The sequence below is a fragment of the Hevea brasiliensis genome, chromosome 2 (genome assembly GCF_030052815.1).
Source record: "Hevea brasiliensis isolate MT/VB/25A 57/8 chromosome 2, ASM3005281v1, whole genome shotgun sequence".
NCBI lineage: Eukaryota > Viridiplantae > Streptophyta > Magnoliopsida > Malpighiales > Euphorbiaceae > Hevea > Hevea brasiliensis.
The window spans coordinates 96,632,537-96,649,501 of record NC_079494.1 but is presented as its reverse complement, the minus strand read 5'-3'; the positions used below and the strand labels follow the sequence as shown (position 1 = coordinate 96,649,501).

General features: G+C 36.7%; 1 protein-coding gene across 1 annotated transcript; it reads left to right on the top strand.

Annotated features, from left to right (window-relative positions):
* Positions 1-6,194: 6,194 nt before the first annotated feature.
* On the top strand, positions 6,195-7,085 carry LOC131177938 (uncharacterized). Its single transcript, XM_058143114.1, has one exon. The coding sequence runs from the start codon at positions 6,195-6,197 to the stop codon at positions 7,083-7,085; it is 891 nt and encodes a 296-aa protein (XP_057999097.1).
* The last annotated feature ends 9,880 nt before the right edge of the window (positions 7,086-16,965 follow it).

Sequence of the window (16,965 nt, the reverse complement as noted above, 5' to 3'; positions counted from 1 at the left end):
AATGCAAATTTGTGTTTGTAAATGGAAAAGTGAATATCGATCTGTAACTGGTACATGATTATCAAAGGAGGTGAATGATTGAGAAATGAATGTGAACTGAAAAATATTGAGATTTTGATAAATGGAAATGAGATGAATGAATAAGAATATAGGAAGTGTTTTTCACAGGTTCCGAAGAACGGTTTTCTCCATTTTTAGCCGGTACTCTGCCGGATTTTCTATAAAGTTCTCGGAACCTCAAATAAATTAAAATTTCGATAAATGGCTTAAATAAATTATATTTCACAAGTTATATTCAAAAGGAAGACTTAAAATGAATTAAGATAAAATAGAGTGCTCGGCACACTGAGTGGCATAACTTGCTCGGCTACACTGTAGTCGGGTAAGGGGTGTCACATTTAGTGGTATCAAATGTGACACCCCTTACCCGACTACAATGTAGCCGAGTAAGGGGTGTCACATTTAGTGGTATCAGAGCGCGGTTTAGGCGTTTCTGGGCCTAGATTGAGTCCATATCATGCATTGCATTCATAAGAGTCGAGGTGACACAATTGCAGATCTGTATTTCTTGTTTACTTTAGGTTAAGGTATGGAATAAGAGAGTGAAGAGACAATGAGATAGTGAATGGAGATGAGAAGGAGACTGTATTTAAGATGAAAAAGGATGAGTACATAATTGTTTAAGGATAGGATTGAGACTAAGTAGAAAGTGAAGTAGGATAATACGGAAAGGTGAAGAAATAAAGAGGTATTAGCTCCTTGGCTATTTACATTGGGTAAATTTCGAGGACGAAATTTAAATAAGAGGGGAAGAGTTGTAACATCCTCCCGGTAGCAATTCCGCACAGTCTACTGTTCCGGTGACCAGTGTCGGTCCGGACAGCTAGACCTTCTGGAAAAATATTTAAACTAAAGTCAGGAATCATAATTAACTCAAATATTAATAAGAAACACTTAGTAAAAATTTTAGAAATAAAATACAACTAAGTCAAATGAACCGGTGCCCAAGCGATGGGTAACCGGAGGGAAGTTGCGGTTCTCGCAACTAGGAGCCCTAGACCCGGGGAAAAAATTATAAAATAATTTTTGGGACTCCAGAGAAGGGTTACTGAGGTTCCTATGATATTAGAATGCCAAGAAAATATTTAGAAAATTTTTTCACTCGGTACAGATAATTTTGACCCGTTAAGCCAAACGGAGGGCATTTTGGTCATTTCGCCTTCAGAGGTGATTTTTGGCCGACTTGTCCAGTTAAGTAAATAATTATAATGATCTAAAATATGAATAAATATTTCTAAAAATTGAATTGAAAATGAGTAGAGAAAGGAAGAAAAGAAAATGAAGGAAAATGCTTAATTATGACATATGATGATGTCATTTAAAAGCCCCCTCCAATCACCATTTGACAAACCAATAAAAAGAGATAAAAATGACTTAAAATGAGATAAAAAAACAAAGGAAACCAGCAGTTTCCTTCTTCATACGGGCTGGAATAAGAGAGAAAGAGAGAGAAAAGGAAAAGAAAGAAAGAAAGGAAGAAGGAGAAGGAGATGAACAGTAGCAGAAAAAGGGGTTCAGCAGGGCAGCAAGTTTCTCTTCCGTCCAGGTGAGTTTGGCTCAATATCTATGGCTGATTTTTGGATATGTTTGAGGTATGTATGTGTGGAAGTTATGGTTAAAATTTGGTGATTGTTCAACAGTTGGATTTGGAGAAATATATTGTTGAATACAGGCTGTCTGTAGGTTGAATTCTGAATTTTGGCTACTGAAATTTGAGAAAAATAAATAGTTAGAATGCTTATAAAATTATGAAATTTGGTACAAATGATATTTGGGGTGTTGAGGCTGCTGGGTTAAAATTTGGTGAATTTTATACTTGTGGTTTATGAGATATAAATTGTTTTGCATGAGCTGTCTGAGTAAGACTGATTTCTGCAACAATTCAGATTTTGAAGGGTTGAATGAATGTTTTGATATCTCATGATATAGAGATTATTTGATGCTAAAATTTTTACTGATATTGTATAGGGATGTCTTGAATATATGGTTAAAATTTAGGATTTATATAACGGTTAGATCATTATATATAAATTTGAATGCACAAGCTGCCAAATTGGGTATTAATGGGTGGTTGTGGATTTAAGATTTATGATAGGAGTTTAGTCCAATTTAAAGGGAAATGCTGTTGAATTTTTATTGGATATTTAATTTAGGAAAGTGAAGTTATAATTGATTATGATTATTATGGTTCTAGGAGAAATCTTGAAGAATAACAAGCTCAAGGTTGGTTTCAAAAAGGTTAGTGCTAATTCATCCTTAAAACTTTGTATATATATATATATCATGTGGAGTATGAAATGAGGGTGAAATTAAGAGAATTGAAACAAGTTTGCATGAATAAATTCCACCAATTTTGGCAGCCTTAGGATACATTAGGGTTTCATTGATTAGATTGAGTTATAGTTGTACATGGCTGCCATTGAATATAAATTAGATACTTTGATTCATTGATTGCATGTATATGGAAAATTGAAATGGTAGAGCTAGGGTTTGGGAGTGAAATTTAGACTTGGCTTATGAAGTGGTAAGTGAACATTATAATGGTCAATTAGTGACCATTTGAGGTAAGTTGACCATAATTTGAAGAGATTTAGAGTAATACAAACTGAATTGGTGGGCTGCCTAATGAGTGCAGCAGGGAGGCTGTGAGTCCAGCCTATTTGGACCGCCATATCTTTGGCTGTGTAGGTTCAATTGGTATTTGGACAATTGGACATGAAACTAGACTTATAATGGCACATTTTTGCTGAAGAAACCATGCCCAAAAGACCAAAGCAAGTGGACCAAAAGTTGGCCCCAATCCGGGTACCCTGCAAGCCAATTCTGCAGAATGACCAAATGAACAGTAACTGTTCATTTGGCCATAACTCACTGTAGAAATGGTCAATTGACCTGAAATTTTTACAGCAACAAGTTAAGACCTAGACAAACAACTTTCATGAAGAAACCCACCCCAAATTATGACCAGAACCTAACCCAAATGGCAGTCACATTCACTATTCATGGTACTGTAGATTTGGTAATTTCTGTAGAATGGAAATCCGGCCAGCTGTGGTTTTTGGACCATAACTGGAGCTACAAAACTCCAAATGGAGTGATTAAAAAAAGGCAAATTCAACTAGACAAAATAAGGAACAACTTTCATATTTGCCATTTCTTCAAATTCGCACTCCAACAGTGCTTAATGGAACAGTAAACTTAGGCTTCAAAAACTGAAATTTCTGCCCTCTTGGTTTTAAGTTAGAAATGGTAATGGTGACCAATTCTAACAAGTTTTAAATGCAAAATGTGGTATGTTGGGAATGCCAAAACCAATGTACATAATTTCTACCTAAAAGTCAACATTTTTGTTGACCAAAGAGGTGAATAGTGACACCAAAACTTGAAATTCAAAATTTGAAATTAGAAATGCATCTAGGGGACTTTAAATTGCAATTGGCAATTAATACTAGCAAATATAAAACTCAAAATGTGGGATCTTGGTGTAATTAGAATTTATATATCCATTAAGTATAAAAAGTCAACATTTTGGTTGACTAGTAAGGTGAATAGTAATCAAAATAATAAGCAAATTAAGATGAAGACCTAGAACCAATTCTAAGCTTAAATGCTTAGAATGGTATGACAAATGTGGACTATGCAACTTAGTCAAAATTGTTAAAAAGGGAATTAAGAGCATAAATTTGAATTCCATGAAATTTTCATGGATTACTTGAAACATGAAAAATAAGTCACCAAATTGATGCAAATAGATAGTTAAGGCTTATATGCCCATCACAAATGGAATTCATAAAATATTAGTAACTGAACTTGAAATATAAAATTTGTAATTACATAAGTAGATTCTTCAATGTATAAATGAGAAAGGAAAAATGTTTTGAATACAATGGTACATGTGAACCATTGTTTAGAATTGTGATCAATATGAATAACATAATGAATGAATAAATGAACTATATTAATGTATGAATGAGACATTAGTTCTCATTATTATAGAAAGGAGAAGTATTTTGAGTACAATGGTATAAAAGGATAATTGATGTGAATTGTGATCATATAAATGATCAAATGAATGTATGAATTATAATTGAAATTTATCATGAGATAATGAATTCATAAAACACAATATATTAATATTTGAGGATATTGTGTGCCCTTGTATTACCTAGACACGTGTGTCAGATTGGATAGATTGGCATGCCAATAGGGTATTGTTTTAGCAGTACTGCGAAAGGCTTTATGCCTGTATTCATGGCTTTATGCCCGTATTCATGGCTTTTATGTCCGATTATGTGATATCATGGCTTTTAGCCATACTGACTGCATACGTGGTTGACGTTCTGCGTCCCATGGTAAGACAGCTCGAGGCACTGCGTTGTCCAGTGCCAACGACCTGTTATCCAATTTAGTCAGCCTGTCGTAGGTTACTTGGGCAGTGTAATTTATTGAAATAAATTAAGACTATTAGTAATTAAAAATATTGGAAATCAAATAAATGAGTTAATAAGACTTCAAAAGAATTAGTTAGAATTATAAAATAATCTGAGACAACCTAGCAAGTATAGAGAAAATGCTAAAAGATTAGCAAAGAAAATTACAACATAAATAAATATTGCAAATGAGCTTATATAACAATATAAGCATAAATTTATTATTTTCAGATTATTTTTCTTTGTATATTTTATTTTCTTGTTATATTATTGCACCACTAAGCAGCAATGCTTAGCGTGTCGCTTTTGCAACGCGTAGGTACTGAAGATTTGGACAGAGGGCCCAGTAGACCACAGATTCGGTAAGGCCGTTCACAGTTCTGCATAGTGTCCGTGTCACCTCAACTTCTGCAGTGCATTGGTAGGACACTAGGTGTCATTTTGGCATTCTGTAATAAATTTTGATTTTCTCATATGTAATGAAACTTATGTAATGTATTTTGATTTTCATGTAAATAATGCAAATTTGTGTTTGTAAATGGAAAAGTGAATATCGATCTGTAACTGGTACATGATTATCAAAGGAGGTGAATGATTGAGAAATGAATGTGAACTGAAAAATATTGAGATTTTGATAAATGGAAATGAGATGAATGAATAAGAATATAGGAAGTGTTTTTCACAGGTTCCGAAGAACGGTTTTCTCCATTTTTAGCCGGTACTCTGCCAGATTTTCTATAAAATTCTCGGAACCTCAAATAAATTATAATTTCGATAAATGGCTTAAATAAATTATATTTCACAAGTTATATTCAAAAGGAAGACTTAAAATGAATTAAGATAAAATAGAGTGCTCGGCACACTGAGTGGCATAACTTGCTCGGCTACACTGTAGTCGGGTAAGGGGTGTCACAATATTATTATCAAAAAATAAATAAATAATACATATAAAAAATTATAAAAGCAAAATAAGTTTTTTTAAAAATAAAATAAAAAATTATTTTTATAGTTATTTAGTAAGCTATTAGTTGTGGATGAGTACACTCAAATAGTTCAGATGTAAATTAGCAACCAAACTTACATATTTAATTACAAATAAAAGATTGTATGTTTATTTTATTGCTATACTAATATCTATTTTTTGATGTCCTTTAATTTTAATGATTATTATGTTTTTTAATTTTATACTATTATGCCATATAATGTAGTTATTTATTTATTTATTTACTTTGAGGTGTTAAATTTTATACAAGAATTTACTGACAGAATTTCTTTTTTTTTTTGTTTTTTTTTTGGAACTGCAGTCTGTCTCATTCTCTTTTGGTCACTATCTCTCGTTATTTTGTCCCTTGCTTTCAGTATCACACAGGTAAGTAATATTTTAATATGGCGTTTTAATTTGTAGATGCATGCATATCAATTTTTGAGGTGATAAATTTTTTTATTTGTAGAAATTTTGTAACATCTCTCATTGTTCTCTGGGTGCAAATTTTATGTTGTGCACTTGGAGAACTAATGGGAGATGCTGCTGGAATTTTTACAAATATATGACATGTCATTATCTGTCTGTTATTGGTAGAGATGATACAATTCTAATTGGGCTAGGGCCTTACCTTTCAACGCATGATTGGGGATATGATGTAATTCTGATATATGACATATCATTACTAATATTCACTTAATTATTACACAGCTATTAGCAAAATGGGATCAGATCGGAGATGGATGTATGCTAGGTTAAAAGATGGTCTATTGACCTCAGAATTCATAGAAGGTATTGAACAATTCATAACATTTGCTAAGCAACATCCAGAGTGGATGGATGGGGATAAACTGAAGTGTCCATGTAATCATCGAAAGTGTCAGAATCGTAATTATGCTGATGAGAATACAATTCGGTTACATTTGATGAAGCATGGATTTGTGCCATATTATTATAAATGGATTCTACATGGGGAACCCCGCACAAGTAATATTGATAGTCAAAACATAAATGTTATGATAGCGGAGTCTGTTCAAGAGGTTGATAATAGCACAAGCAATACCTATGAGCAAATGGTAATGGATGCAGCAGGTCCTGATTTCTTTCAGGATGTAATGGAGGAGCCTCCAAATCCATCAGCTCAAAAATTGTATGACATGTTACAAGCTGTTAATCAAGAGGTGTGGCCAGGTTGTGAAAGCCATTCGCAGCTCTCAGTTGTTGCAAGGATGTTGAACATCAAGGCAGAACATCATTTGTCAGAAAGGTGTTTTGATGACATTTGTCAACTTATGAAAGAGGTGTTACCGGATGAAAATTTAATGACTGAAAACTTTTACAGTACGAAGAAGTTGGTTCAAGCATTGGGCCTACCTGTTGAGAAGATTCATTGTTGTACTAATGGATGTATGTTATATTGGGCTGAAGATAGTGAGTTAACGAATTGCAAATTTTGTGACCATCCACGGTTCAAACGACATAGTCGAGGCTCTTCTAATTTTCAAACCAATGTGCCACATAAGAAAATGTACTACTTTCCTCTCACACAGAGATTGCAAAGATTATATGCTTCGAATGCAACAGCAAAAGAAATGAGATGGCATCGAGCATGACCATGAAGATGGGGTAATGTGTCATTGTTCGGATGCAATCGCATGGAAGCATTTTAATAAAGCACATCCTTCATTTGTCTTGAGGTTCGAATGTAAGGCTAGGATGTGCACCGATGGGTTTCAACCATTCGATCGGACCGACAACAATATTCATCTTGGCCAGTCATTGTCACTCCTTACAATTTGCCTCCTTGGTTATGTATGAAGGAAGAGTATATGTTCCTAACGGTAATAGTTCCTGGTCCGAGAAACCCAAAAGACAAATTGGATGTGTACTTACACCCTTATTGCGAGTTGAAACAGCTTGTAGGAAGTTGGAGTTGAGACATATGATGCATCAAAGAAGAATAATTTTAATATGAGGGTTGCGTTATTATGGACAATAAGTGATTTCCCTGCATATTCAATGTTATCCGGTTGGAGCACAGCAGGCAAGACTGCTTGTCCATATTGTCGGGACGATTTAGATGCATTCACATTGACAAAGGGTGGTAAACAATCATGGTTTGACAATCACCGTAAATTCTTACCAACTAACCATCCTTTCAGACGGAATAAAATTGCTTTTAGAAAGAACAAGACAGTTACAAAAAGTGCTCCCCCCATTCTATCTGGTGAGGAAATTTTAGAACAAATAGAACATCTAGGATTAATGTGTGTCACAGATATGGGTGCAGATGAGAATAACAGTTGTAAAGCAAAAAACACGGGTTGGAAGAGACGGAGCATTTTTTGGGATTTGCCATATTGGAGTACTAACATGCTTCGCCACAACCTGGATGTCATGCATATAGAGAAAAATGTATTTGAAAATATTTTTAATACTGTGATGAATGTTGAAGGGAAGACAAAGGACAATGCAAAATCAAGGGAAGATTTGAAAGAGTTTTGTCACCGACCTGAGTTAGAGAGGGATATGGCAACAGGAAAGTATCCTAAAGCATGTTACACATTAGACAAACAATAAAAAACAGTGTTGTGTGAATGGCTTAAAAATCTTAGATTCCCAGATGGTTATGTGTCAAACATGGGTAGGTGTATAGACATGCGAAAACTAAAGTTGTTTGGGATGAAAAGCCATGATTGTCATGTCTTTATGCAAAGATTACTCCCAATAGCATTTAGGGAATTGCTTCCAAAAAATGTGTGGCAAGCATTGACCGAATTGAGCAATTTCTTTAGAGAGTTAACTTCAACAACACTTAGAGAAGAAGCCATGTTACAGCTCAATGAAGAGATTCCTATTATATTATGTAAACTAGAGCGTATATTCCCTCCAAGTTTCTTTGACTCCATGGAACATCTCCCAGTGCATTTGGCTTATGAAGCATGGATTGCTGGTCCTGTGCAATATCGGTGGATGTATCCATTTGAGAGGTAACTAGTTTAATGTATTGTTGTATACTATCATTACATGGAGAAATAAAAACTTTGCTGTGACTAAATAGTAAATGGTACAGGTACCTTAGGAAGTTAAAAAATAATGTGAAAAATAAAGCCAAAATGGAAGGTTCCATATGCAATGCATACTTAGTTGAAGAAGCATCGTCATTCTGCGCTCATTATTTTGAACCCCATGTCAACACAAGGCACCGAAAGGTTCCATGCAATGATGATACAGTCGAACATATGGATGAACATCTAGGGAATCTATCAATTTTCACTCATTCCGGTAGGCCACTGGGAAAAGGAAAGGTTAGATATCTCACAGAACAAGAATTTCAAGCAGCACAAATGTACATCTTGTTGAATTGTATAGAAGTAAAACCGTACATTGAGTAAGTTTTTCTAATATTCAATTATTATAACTTTTGCAATGCCATCATTGATTCCAAACATTTAATTAACTATTTTCATTGTGTGCAGCATTTTTGTTAATGAGTTACACATGGCCAATCCAAATATCAATGATAAACAAGTTGATGAGAAACTAGAGCGTGAATTTGACAAGTGGTTCAATAAATATGTTCACAATCCCTCCAACAATATATCAAGCCAGTTTTTAAAGGATCTATCAAAGGGTCCATTAAGAAGTGCTATGTCCTACAATAGTTATGTAGTTAATGGTTATAAATTTCACACTAAAAGTCATGGTTCGCATAGGGCAACAATGAACAGTGGGGTATGTATCAAGGGGACTAATTACAGTACTCATGAAAGTGACTACTATGGACAATTAATTGAAGTGCTACGATTGGAGTACCCTGGATTACCAATCAAAAGGACTGTATTGTTTAAATGTGATTGGTTTGATCCAACACCAAATGTGGGAACAAAGATTCATCCAAAATATAAACTTGTGGATATTAATCATAAAAGATCCTTCAATAGGTATGAACCATTTGTTCTTGCTATCCAAGCTGCTCAGGTGAATTATTCCATATATCCAAGCTTAAAGCGTGACAAGGATGATTGGTGGGCCGTGTTCAAAATCAAAGCGAGATCTGTTATTGATCTTCCTGAGCAAGTGAATGTGACAACCCCCCCTGCACGGGAAGAACCATTTCAAGAAGATGAAATGGAAGTCCCTTTGATTCAAATTGATGATGATGATGATCAACAACAATATTTGAATGATCAAAATGGTGTACTAGTTGAAATTAATGAAGAGGATGTTGAAGATGAAGAAGAGCTTGAGTTGGACTCAGAAAGCGATGAGGAATGCGATGATGTATATGATAGTGATACTAATTAGAATTAGGTATTTCTCTTAATGAATTTATATTTCTAAACTTGAAGTATAAATTCTAACTATTGGAAAATTTCATCTGTATTATGTATCATAAGTTGAATGAAGCTAACTTGTTAATACAATTATTTATGCAGGATGCGAGGCAACGGTCGCAGGGGAGGTTTGTTGGGTCATTCACAAGGCAAGCGATTACATGCGAGGATGAGCCCAATGATCAACTAGACCAATCTACACAGTGGTCACCTCGGGTTCCTTCACGATCCACCGGGAGGTCGACACCAGATCCGGAGGGTCTCACGCTTCAACACAAGATCGAGCTACACCTCCACCTCCACCGCCACCACCTATTACCCCATCTTACGAGCACGCATTGGATCAACCTCTGGTCATGAAGGTCATTCAGTTGGGGCAGCACCAATATCATCAATGGATGGCCTATCACTCACTACATTTGGAAGAAAGAAACGAATAAAGCTCATTAATGGCACGTAAGTATTAAAAATTAATTAACTTTATCTATGATTTGGTATTACATATCATTGGCAATTGAAGTACCATGTTTCTACATTTACATAAAATCAATATATTTGCTGTCTTTCTTTTGTACAGGTTACATCCATCTGAGGAATGTGCTAAGAAGATGAAGAATATCTTCAAGGAGAGAATGGACCCAGAGGGGCCTTTGTTGGAAAACTATCACGCTGAAACAAAAGAGTTTCTTGGGATGAATTTGAGTAATAAAATAAATATTTTAATATAATTATCTATCAGATAACTAATTTGCATAGTTTATGAAACCTCAAAAAAGAATGTTATAAACAAATATTATTTAAGTGATGAGAATTTGTGAATTAATGTAAAAGAACACAATTGAAGTATATTAATGCTTAAATGTTCTAAGTACAGCTTGTGTGTTGAGGATGTTGAAAATATATATTGTTGTGAGTTGTTGTAGTTGGGGTGGATGTTATTTGTTGTTGAGAATATATGAAGTGTTTTTAACAGGTGCAATTAATACCTAATAACTAAATTTGGATTGTCCAAAATTAAGGGAAATCTTTGTCAAATTTTTCTAAAATATTATCATACTAATACAACTGTCTTAATTTTTATTTGTTTTATAACAGAAATACTTTGATTGGCAAGAGGTGACTCCACTGGTAAAGGAAGCTTGGAGGCGTAAGGCTGCAAAGCGCTATAAGGCGCTAATGTGCAATGTCAGGAAAGGAAAATCCAAGGTCATCGTGCCTAATAGTACAATGCAAAAATGGAAGGAGGCATGGAGTAGCCCAGAGTTTAAAGCCAAGAGCCATCAGTTCACTGCTAACCGCTGTAGTGAGATAGGGGGAGTTGGAGCAGGCATCTCTAGACACACAGGGGGTTCAGTTTCACATGCTACTCACGCAGATAGAATGGTAATGATTTCATATTTACTGGTTTTGTTATTGTCTGTCTACATATTAGTAGCAAATAATCGAACATTATTATAAACATCACTAAAATCATTATATCTTTTCAGGAAGCCAAGCTTGGCCGAAGACCTTTTCCTTATGAACTTTTCCATAAGACCCACACTAGGAAAGGCACCTCCGATATGGTTGATTCAAGAGCGCAATCAATTAAGGTAAGTGAACAAGTATGTTATGTCTTTCAATTATCTGAAAAAATGAATAAGTGAGTTTGTTTATTCAATTGCCAAGAAAAATAAATTTAAAATATGTGTATTAACTTATGCAGGATGCATTTTTGGCGCTTAAGGAGCAGTCGTCTCAACCACAAGAGGGGTGCAGTGACCCTCCTATTGTAGATGAGGTCGCACTATATTATCAAGTTGTGGGGAAGAAGAGGCGGGTTTATGGCATTGGATCTCAAGCATCAATTTTTTACCCTAGCTCATCACATGGATCATCTTCATCGCATCCTATTGCGCTCGATCGAAGGCAATGGAGGAAGAGATTCAACAATTGCATCGATCGTTGCAACGCTCAAGGATAGTTTGGTTGCAATGGAGGAGAGAGACCGACAACGCGAGTTGATGCTAGAGGAGAGATATAGACAACGTGAGCAGACACTGGAGGAGCGCATGCAACAAATGATGCAAAACATGATGGCACAAATGATGCAGGGTACGCAGTTTACAGCCCCAACTCCAGATGCGACTCATCAGGATGATGGTAGAGAGGCTAATAGTGGTGATGAGTGATGATCTTGTTAATGACAAGTAGCTTGTTTTTTTTTGTTATTATGATATTTTATTTTTCCATACAGTACATTATTGTCATAACCCTTCACTGTCATATTTATATATAATATTGACTGATATTTGATATTTGACAGCCTGATATTGTAAATATTCTGATATTGAGCATTTAAAATTAATATTATATTATATGCTTCAATATAGGAAAAAATATATTTAAAAAAAAAATAAAAATTTTCTACTAGTTATTTGAAACGGATTGGAAACGAATTTTTCCATTTCTAATCCAATAGCATAAGGATCGGTTTTAGAATTTAGAAACCGATTTGAAACGGAATTTCTGTTTCGAACAAATTGAAACCAAAATATCCGTTTTTAAATTGAAACGGATTTTGAAACCGAATATATGTGGTTTCTAACTTTGAAACGGAATAGTGGTTTGAAAACAGCTTCAAAATTTAAAACGGATGCCACTTTCCGTTTCAAATTTATTTAGAAACTTGCAGATTTAAAACTGAATATTTCGATTTTAAATCGGTTTCTAAATGTATTTAGAAACCGATTTTCACTGATTTGAAACCGAATATTCGGTTTCAAATCTCCTTTTTTCTTGTAGTGATTCTTTATCTCAAAAGCCATTCTTTATCTCAAAAACCATTCTTTATCTCACTAACTATGCAAGACTAATCCGAAAGGACCATCTTCGGGGTGATTCTAACTCTCTATGGTCGGGGAGGTCGAATCAGATTCTAACTCCCTATGGTCGGGGAGGTCGAATTATCGTGCACATTATAATAATGAATCTTCCGAAAGGGCCATAACATAAAACTTAGATTTGACCTCTAATAAGAGGAGAATCTAAGCCCATGCACGTACCATGGTAATCAAAACACAACTAACTCCATTGTTTTCTCAACAAATGAGAGAGACGGGTAATAACCTAGTCAAGCATCTATAGTGAGATATAAAATAATATCACAATCCTTTCAGTGAGCATAAATCACAATACAATTCAATTCAAAGTCAATTCCAATATCCAATAATTTTTATGCTCATCATAATTCAAATCATAAATTTGCATTTTTCCATGCAAATTGCCCATCACAATTCAAAACATGTTCTATCACAATTTTCCAAAACATAATTTATTCAATCCACAACAATGCTTAACACTTGTTGAAATACCATTTCATAAAGCTAAATTCATACATACTATAACAATTTCAATAATCATTGAATTAAATCCAATACTTGATAAATATAATTCATAAGGAAAATAACGTCATTTAATCATATGAAATTTTTAGAATAAAATCAATTAAAAACTAGTTGTGCACAAACCTTTGATAACTGTCTCTTGGCTCTGACTCAGTATTTTCTTCCCCTTCCCTGAGTTTTTGCTAACTGAAACACACAATTTGAAGTGTTTCAGTACTCATTTAAACTGTCTCTAACGATAATGCCTAATAATTAACTTATTGAATTCTATTATTTCCTTAGTCAGTCTAAGATGTTGACCCTCGATGCATTCTAGGTGAATTAGGTTTTAATGTTACCAATATGTCACATTTGTAGCCTTTTAGTGCTGGTACATGTTACCAAATTCACTTTCAAGTATATTGCATTTTATTGCAATTTGCCAGATTTCGGTGTACTATTTTGACCTAGCCGGATGATCTAGTTCCCTCGATTTTCGGGTTTCGATCAAAACTAAAAACTTGTAGGCCTATGTCTTACTGCACGCGGGGCAAAATTTCAGGTTATTCTGAGTTATGTAGACCAAGTTAGGGTCAATTTACCAATGCTGGTCATAATGCATCAAAATGGTCACTTTAGGTCATTTTTAGGTCACTTTTGGTTCGGCCAGTTTTTGGACCCAAACTTGTGCAAGCAATTTGACTTACTTATGGTCATTTTTGGGTGTTGGTGTCTTCATAAGAGTTGTAGATATATGTCTTAGCTATTCATGGTAAAAATTTCAGGTCAATTGGACCTATTTTGTGTGAGTTATGGCCAAAATACTAACTACTGCCCAAATGGTCAATTTTCAGGCCTTAAATGCACTAATCCAGATTTGGTCATTTTTCAAGTTACCTTCCAAGCAGAATTTTGGTAAGTTTCCTTCATGAAAGTTGGCATTTTTTGTGCCTATTTTCACCTCCAATTGGTCTCATACCAATTGGAGTCACACACTTAAGGTTCTAAGCAAAAACACACACTGCCCTATTGCACATTGTCCATCACTTATCAAAGGACACATTTAACATTACCAAGTTACACATTCATGCCATTTCTGTTTTGTACCATAATATAAACACATTTCACAACACATTTTTGGTCATTTTGGCAGCTTACAACCACACTCAATATGCACATTATGGTCCAGAATTTTCCAAGTTCAAATTATAAACAATTTAACCACATAAACTAGCTCATTTATATGTCCAAACTCAAACCCTTATACACATATACAAGCTGCCATAACAAGCACCATAATTCAACAATAAAATTCCATAAACCAACCATGAAACAACATTTTTTTGGTCCACACTTCAAATTGCCGATTCATCCATCTCTCTTTATTAACTTCTAAGCTTCCGAAATCAAGTGTACATTCACATACATCTAATATACATCACCCAATTTATTCCTACACACATAAACACTTAATCAACACTTTAATCTACCATTTACATGCAAGGATAAACTGTTCTTATGGAGTTTTCATGGCTGCCAAAAATATACATCTCCCTTAAAACATCAAACTCCAAAAATCTTTCCACAATTCAACTACCCATAACATCCACACAAACTTTAATGAAGCATGTAACACCCTAGGCAAATCCCACATCGACAAAACACGGGAGAGATGCTGGGTTCATAAGTTGATAGTTCGTAACCCCTATTGACGCGTTTTAAAATCGTGAGGGCTTCAGCCCAGAGCGGACAATATCACTAGTGGGCCGAGCCAATACATTTGTGGTATCAGAGCCGCTCCGCGTGCAACCTTGAACGATGGTGGGGCAAACCTCGTGAGGGCCGAGTCCCATAAGGGGTGGATTGTAACACCTAGGCAAATCCACATCGACAAAACACGGGAGAGATCTTTGGGTTTATAAGTTGGTGGTTCGTAACCCTTAGTGACGCGTTTTAAAACCGTGAGGGCTTCGGCCCAGAGCGGACAATATCACTAGTGGGCCGGGCCGTTACATTTGTGGTATCAGAGCCGCTCCGCGTGCAACCTTGAACGATGGTGGGGCAAACCTCAGCGAGGACGCTGAGTCCCAAAAGGGGGGTGGATTGTAACACCCTAGGCAAATCCCACATCGGCAAAACACGGGAGATATGCTGGGTTTATAAATTGATGGTTCGTAACTCCTAGTGACGCGTTTTAAAACCGTGAGGGCTTCAGCCCAGAGTGGACAATATCACTAGTGGGCCAGGCCATTACATTTGTGGTATCAGAGCCGCTCCGCGTGCAACCTTGAATGATGGTGGGGCAAACCTCAGCGAGGACGCTGAGTCCCATAAGGGGGGTGGATTGTAACACCCTAGGCAAATCCCACATCGACAAAACACGGGAGAGATGCTGGGTTCATAAGTTGATAGTTCGTAACCCCTATTGATGTGTTTTAAAACCGTGAGGGCTTCAGCCCAGAGCGGACAATATCACTAGTGGGCCGGGCCATTACATTTGTTATCCATCTCCAGTCAGTATTGTCCGCTTTGGCCCATGGGCCTCACAGATTTGTCCCTTGGGAGGTTTCATTCCCAAAAGTGCGCTGACCAGGTGAGGAAGACTCCCACATATATGGCCCAAATCTTTTCTTCCCGTTTCCGATGTGGGACTTGCCTAGGGTGTTACAATCCACCCCCCTTATGGGACTCAGCGTCCTCGCTGAGGTTTGCCCCACCATCGTACAAGGTTGCACGCGGAGCGGCTCTGATACCACAAATGTAATGGCCCGGCCCACTAGTGATATTGTCCGCTCTGGGCCAAAGCCTTCACGGTTTTAAAACCCGTCACTAGGGGTTACGAACCACCAACTTATAAACCCAGCATATCTCCCATGTTTTGCCGATGTGGGATTTGCCTAGGGTGTTACAATCCACCCCCCTTATGAGACTCAGCGTCCTCGCTGAGGTTTGCCCCACCATCGTTCAAGGTTGCACGCGGAGCGGCTCTGATACCACAAATGTAATGGCCCGGCCCACTAGTGATATTGTCCGCTCTGGGCTGAAGCCCTCACGGTTTTAAAACGCGTCAATAGGGGTTACGAACTATTAACTTATGAACCCAGCATCTCTCCCGTGTTTTGTCGATGTGGGATTTACCTAGGGTGTTACAATCCACCCCCCTTATGGGACTCAGCGTCCTCGCTGAGGTTTGCCCCACCATCGTTTAAGGTTGCACGCGGAGCGGCTCTGATACCACAAATGTAATGGCCCGGCCCACTAGTGATATTGTCCGCTCTGGGCCGAAGCCCTCACGGTTTTACAACGCGTCAATAGGGGTTACGAACTATCAACTTATGAACCCAGCATCTCTCCCGTGTTTTGTCGATGTGGGATTTGCCTAGGGTGTTACAATCCACCCCCCTTTTGGGACTCAGCGTCCTCGCTGAGGTTTGCCCCACCATCGTTCAAGGTTGCACGCGGAGCGGCTCTGATACCACAAATGTAATGGCCCGACCCACTAGTGATATTGTCCGCTCTGGGCTGAAGCCCTCACGGTTTTAAAACGCGTCACTAGGAGTTACGAACCATCAACTTATAAACCCAGCATATCTCCCGTGTTTTGCCGATGTGGGATTTGCCTAGGGTGTTACAAAGCAAGCATCAAAAATACCTACTTGCCACTTTGGAAACTCTTCAAAACCTTGACTAAACTTGATCTTCTTGCTTCCTATCTACTGCCCAAGTGGTGTAGAGCAATTTTAGTGAAGGGAGCTAGTGAAGAAATGGCTTGGATCATGCTTGCATGAAGG

Excerpts from the sequence above, each read along its gene's own strand:
- LOC131177938 (XM_058143114.1), top strand. The coding sequence starts at position 6,195 with ATGGGATCAGATCGGAGATGGATGTATGCTAGGTTAAAAGATGGTCTA.